The following is a 6,441-nucleotide window of genomic DNA, read 5'->3' as shown; positions in this document are numbered from 1 at the left end:
GGGTCATGAAGAATTGAACTTGGTGAAACTTCGCCAAGTGAGCGAGAGTTTCCGTCCAAAAAAGAAAGCAAGGAGAACACATGTTGTATCTGATTCTGACCATTAACTCTGCACAATATAAGTCTATATTTTCACAGAAACACATTCACATACTAAGAGCTTATCAATTTTACAGCTAAAAAACAACTTCCAATTGGCTCCCGAATCGCCTTGGTCAGTTTTTCTAGTGTTAGAAACAAAAAGTTTGCTACTTTAAATCGAACACATTTAACCTTATTCTTAAGGAGCCATTAAAGGGTGTTAAAACAAGCTGAGCACCAGACAGAAACCAGTTCTACACTTGGAGGTGTTTTCGTACACCAATGGACAGACATGCATAATACATCATAGTAACCACCGATTACCTATGTGTAGTAGCCACCTGCTGCATCTACTCTGCATCAATTAATCTTTGTCAACACACACACACACACACACACACACAGAGTACCAAGCTGTTGCAGACAATGTGCTAACCCTTGGCACTTGCACCCACAAAAGGTGGGATGAGGGGACCTGTGCAGCATATTACTGACAAGCTCTATACAAATCCATCAATAACGATTTGGCTTATTCACAAGATATGTACAACCTACCTGTTGTTATAAGATATTAAGATTGATGGTGTGCTGCATCCTTAAGGTGAAAACCCATTCGAGGACGGGTTAATGAGCGTAATGCGCTTGGAAAAGGCCAATCTTTTGGCCTCAGCAGAGAGTTTGTTTGGTTCAATGGCAAGGATCCTCAACTGCCCACAATTCACGAGCAAGTTGTTGACTGCAGTCGTACTCATTCCTTCGCAATTTCTCATGTCGATGCTTTCTAGGCGAGCGCACCTTCGACCAATAAAATCAAGCACCTTGTCTGTCAATCTACAGCATCTCCACAGGTTGAGACGGCGCACCACTTCACAATTTGTGGCCAGCATCCCCACAAGCTCCTTGTCAGCCAAATATTCATTTTCCGACAAGTCAATGCTCTTTAGATTGGAAAGGCTTTGAGCTATCGAAGAAAGCGTTCCTGGGTCTTGGCAAATAGCCCTGCATTTCACCAGAACTAGCTCCTCTAAGTTCGGATTTATGTTATGGGCCAGCGACTGCATATCGGCACCGCTCGCCATCCAACAGCTACGCAAACGCAAGCTAAGCAAGCACTTCCCACTTTGGCCAATCGCCATGAGATCCTCTTTGCTTAAATCAAGTGGAAGCCTTACATCCAAGAGCTCTAGTCCCCTGCAATTTTGTAGAACTAGACGGAGCCCCTCCGTATCCGCGCCATCATGCACGGTAAGTGACTTTAAACCAGATGCGTGCTTGGCAACAAACATCAAAACTTGTCCAGCAACCCCTCTGCACCTTAAAAGCTTCACTTCTTGAAGACTTGGAAAGGCTTGCGCAAATGATGATGAGTCCCCCACCACATCGCAATGGGACAACTCAAGTTTCTGAATGCCATCGCAGCTACACCATAGCCATCTTAGATCACATGTTGTGCACGACCTCATATTGGTAAGTGCCAACTTGACTATCTTCAATGGCCCCTGCCGCCATGAAGGTTTTGCGATCACATTCCAGTGGTTTGCATAATCGTCATCTTTGCTTCTACAGATGGTAGCCTCACTGTGCCCTCGAAGGGTTAGCTCTTGCAAATGTGCGAACTTGCAAAGGGCAGGCAAGCACATTGCTGATGTCGGCTGTAAGAGCTCAAGAGAGCACAGGTTGGGGCATCCCTTGGCGAGCTCTTCCAAATCTCCAGCTCTTAACGGCCCTGCCGTGAAGTGGAGCTGTGTCAAGCACTTGCACGACGACGCAATAGCAATAACTGTACGTGCAACAAAAAAGTCCGAAGCCACATGCCATTTCGTCTTGATAGATAGGCATGTGATGTATGCATGCTGAGACAAAAAGGAGGCTATGGATGCCAGAAAGGTAGTCGCGCACGTCGTGTCACTTAGCATGTGAAAACCAAGCCTGCATTTTGCAATCCTTTGAACTCTTTTCCATCTTTTGCATACAAGAGAGACACTCTCGCGATCAAGAGAGTCACTCACTTTACTAAGGATTTCTGCCAAGAGCTCATCACAAAGGGCAGAGTTCAAGACGTCCCTGCTTTCTCTGCCTTCCATGATGCCTGCAGCAACAATGATGAGATGCCCTCCACTGTGTGATCATGTGCCGAAGGCAAAATACCGTGTAAGCGAATTGTCTGTGGTTGCTTGAGCATGATTAGCTTAATTGGGGGTTGGCCCTTTCTGTATAATCTGTATCAACAAGAAAGGGATGAGAATCGGAATGAAAAGGGAGAGCTGCAGATAGTAAAGAACACGCAGACTTGCAATCAATGGCCAACATCAAGGCAAAGCCTACCAGGGAACTGCCCATTTATGGGAAATCCGTCAAAGATAAAGACCAAGTACGGAAATGAAAAAAAGGTAAGGCAGAAAATGGGTACACAGACAGTTCCTGCTCGTTAAATTGTACATTTACTGGAGATGGAGATGGAGAAGACGGCTCACCTTCCGCTGCCTTACGGCAGATATTCATGGAGACGCGCCCCCCTGCGAAGAATGACTGACCGTGTCTCTTCTTCTGCTTATAGGTGCTGCGCGATTTGCATGCCTGCCATCATTGCGTGTATGGACACCCGCACGGTACGATTTGGTGTGTGGGCACCGCAGGGAGCGCGGGGAATGGGCGGAAGAAACGAGCGAGAGAGCGAGAGCACCTTTCCTTTTAATCACTCCTAGTGTTTTTGACCATTCAAAAATGGTGCATCCTCACTTGCAACAGTTAAACAACCTTTTAGAGGCGCATTTTGTGCGTGGCCCCATCTTCGTTCAACTGCAATATCTCTTCGTCTCTCTCTCGCCCCTTATTTTTGAAGGGGATCTATGGTCCAAGATCACCCATTCTTTTGGACCCTTGATCTTTTTGGGGGAAAGGCACTCTTGGCAGTGCTCGGAAGCAATTTCACAAACATACAATATTCTGTTTAGGGTAGATTTAAAGAGGAAATTTTCAAAAACAACCGGCATTTTTTGCCATTTAACTCTATTTTCTTAAATTTTTCAAGCGGATTTCTCCTTCTCCCCCTCCCTTCAACCGGCTATTTTGATTTTTCAACCGGCTCAAGGCTAAGCTAAGGCACACTTTTCCCAAACAGTGACTCTTGAACACTTTTTTTTTTTGGCAATTCCCACATTATCTAGGATATTTATAATTAACTGAAACAAGAAAGACACAAAATTAACCCATGCAGAGGAGACTTGTCATCGGGACACAAGGACTAAAAGTGCCTAGCTTTTACAAGAGCCAGCAAACTATACATATAAAAGACTTAATAGAAAGAATGTCACGTGAATCACTTCTTCTTTTTTATCAGATCGGTACTCTAAATAGACCCATACACCCCAACGAGATGGCTGAAAAGATCTATCTTCTGATCCTGAGCATCTTCAACAATTATGTCATGTTGGTGGGTTCCATTGGTAGTCAACACCTCTGGCAAGGGTTCTGCAAGCTCATTGGTTTTCTCCAGATTATCTACTGCAGTATGACCATCCTCCTTGATCACAACTCGTCAACAGCCACATCCTGATCATTCTAGCATAGTGTCCAATTCGTCGACATTTGTAGCATGCGTTAGGAAAAGAGGCAAATGCCAACTCTTGTTGAAAGGCTCTAAAACACCCCATGTTGAGATCCAAATATTTGGGAATGGGTTACTAATGTTCCACAACATGCATACCTTAACATCCAGACCATATCTGACCCGTTGCAGCCTTGGTATGAATAGCATACGGCCCATAGTAGTGGCAATGAAGTGCACATGATCATGGAGCCAGAGAGGGAGGCTTTTTAGAATGATCCACACTATGCTGAAGTCCATAAACTCTTCATTCAGGCAGAACTCTGGCATCCATGGCATGGCGTATGCAAAATAGGAAGCCCCCAAACACCTCCTTGATAGCAATATCCTGAACAATTTGCTCGGAAACACACTCTAGCACATAAAAGCCTTTACCCATCTCCATGAAGTGGCTTATAGCATTTCTACTATTGAGGGCCACGGACGGCCACCATAAGCCTTGGGTCATCATACATCGGCCCGTAAAGTATATCACCAATGAGTAAGCATGTTGTGTCTCTAGACTCTATAGCGCTAGCTCTGGATTAAAATCGGCATTAAATACGTGTCCACCCAAATGCTTCTTTTGGCTTTTAATGATAACCCCATGCAAATTATCAGTGCGTACTCCAAAAGAAGAAGGCTTCAATGCTTTCTTAGGGTCGTTAGATTTCACAATTCTTTCATTGGCTCGTTTCCTGCTTTAATACAAATCCTTTTGTGGCGGAGGGTATATCATCCAAGCTTGTGGTTTGTTGAGCCTCTTCAAGATATTCAGGCGGATCCCCCCTCGGATTCACCTTGCTCCATCAACAAATCACCCTCGTGCTCCATGGCAAGAGTGCTTGGGTGAACAACCCCTTGAGCATCTCTGGACACTTTCTTATCCTTTGGGGGAAAAGGAACTCTTCGACACTTTCTTTTTGGAGGGGATCTACGATCCAAGATCAATTATTACTCTCTTTCCCTTTCTTTTCGGAGTGGGTCTATGGTCCAAGATCACCCATTATTTTGGACGCTCGATCGTTTTAGGGGGAAGGCACTCAAAAAGCTCGATCTACGATCCAAGATCAGTGATTACTCTGGACCTTTGATCTTCAAAGGGGGAAAAATAGGGATTAAGCATGGCTTGATCTCAAGGTGTTTGATGCTAGAAATGGATGCTTTACCACTAGACTGTTGCTCGCAATCTGTTGAGAAGGAGAGACTAGCAGCTTTATATTGAGTATCTTTCTTCTGGTCCACGATCCTAGTTCACACCAAGTTCACTTTGGGTTATGTCTACTTCACATCAAGTTCACACCGCCAAAATGCAATGCACGTAAGTTGCAGAGTTCACATGCAGTTCACAATTAACATCTAAATCACATAAGGTTCACTCTAGTTTCGTGCCTAGTTCACTTTTTTTTTTTTTGTAAAACTCACAATTGTGAGTTGATAGTATTAAGACTTGAAATATACACCAATCCTCGAGCTCAGACCGAGCCTTGAGGGTCAAAGGATTACAAGTTATCCGCTTGGCAGAGAAACCACTCCTACTCCTCGGCTTTATTACAAGATGTTATGTATTGTTCTAGACCAGTCCTCTGAGGCTTGTTTGCCTCCGATCATGTGGATCATCACTCTGCTCTCTTGCATGATTTCACAAAAGCTTGCCATAGCTAGATCCCCCTCAAACACGCGGCGGTTCCTTGCTTGCCAAATATGGTGCAAGAAGTAGTACCTGATTATTTGAGTGCAGACGAGAAGAGCAGGACTTCCCATCCTGTTACTACCAAAGAACGGATCATTCTTGAAGAACTTAATTTGCCATATCCTTTGAATCCACTTGCATATTTTCCCAACCATGTCCCTGATTGCCTGGCATCCCATGAAAAGGTGGGCTAGGTCTTCACTGGCTATTCTGTACCCCAAGCAACGATCGGACCCGATGCCTCTTTCTTGTATCTTTAGGCCCATCGGCAGAGCACCCCACATCACTTTCCACAGAAATATCATCATATACCGAGGCCATCTTGGCTTCCTGCCTAAGTTCACATTTTAATTGACAGTCAAAATCTTTGTCGATTCGTGAGTTGATTTTGATCATAAATCTCTTGATTGTGGATGCCACTTTGGAAACACGCACTCTCTTTTTGTAATGCTTACATATACGCTAGGAAACTTTGAAACCCACAAAGAACAAGAAGACAAGAATCATGCACTCAAAGCTTGAAGAAGAGGATTGATGTAGTGAGCAACTAAGAATAATAAAACAAGTGATAAAATCACGAGGCCTACCCTTAAGAGAAAGGGTGGAAGGTTAAAAGACCGCCATTTCAATAACACGTCATGATAATAGCCCCCTCGACATCTTGACGTTGACGATAAAGCATGAGTGATCCTCGATGGTGGCCCTAGAGCAATGAAGATCTCAGTAACGAGTGCACTAATTTGGCATTTTGGGTCACTTTGAGCTAAAGTCACCCCATTGAAAGGTGGTCCTACTTTACTGCACCAGCCTCATGCCATGATGATGCCAGCTTTGCCAATTAGTCCCCCCTCATGTTCAAACAGCTACTTGCTTGGCTTCTTTGACCCCCTGACCCTCACCTCAATCCACGATATTCGACCCATCCGGGCACAACATTTTGCTATTGTACATTCCTCGTTGCTGCACTTGTTCTAGTTGCCCCCAGTGCCCAACATTGTCATGGCCCTACACATTGGACCCTGTCTTCCTACCTTTTTGGCACAGGTCGTGTCTCTACCCAGTTTTTAACCGTAGCCATCATA

At 44.6% G+C, this 6,441-nt stretch overlaps 1 protein-coding gene across 1 annotated transcript; it reads right to left on the bottom strand.

The window, feature by feature from the left end:
* Positions 1–311: 311 nt before the first annotated feature.
* LOC147455315 (RNI-like superfamily protein) lies at positions 312–2,759 on the bottom strand. Its single transcript, XM_086514122.1, has 2 exons — positions 2,555–2,759; positions 312–2,299 (listed from the first exon to the last, which is right to left on the bottom strand). Exon 2 carries the CDS (start codon positions 2,162–2,164, stop codon positions 677–679), a length of 1,488 nt encoding a protein of 495 aa, XP_086370248.1. The 5' UTR covers positions 2,165–2,299; positions 2,555–2,759; the 3' UTR covers positions 312–676.
* Between the last annotated feature and the right edge of the window lie 3,682 nt (positions 2,760–6,441).

This window comes from Adiantum capillus-veneris, chromosome 6, assembly GCF_014529385.1.
Source record: "Adiantum capillus-veneris isolate H3 chromosome 6, ASM1452938v2, whole genome shotgun sequence".
Classification (NCBI taxonomy): Eukaryota; Viridiplantae; Streptophyta; class Polypodiopsida; order Polypodiales; family Pteridaceae; genus Adiantum; species Adiantum capillus-veneris.
The sequence above is the reverse complement of the archived record's forward strand: the minus strand, read 5'-3'. Positions and strand labels throughout refer to the sequence as shown.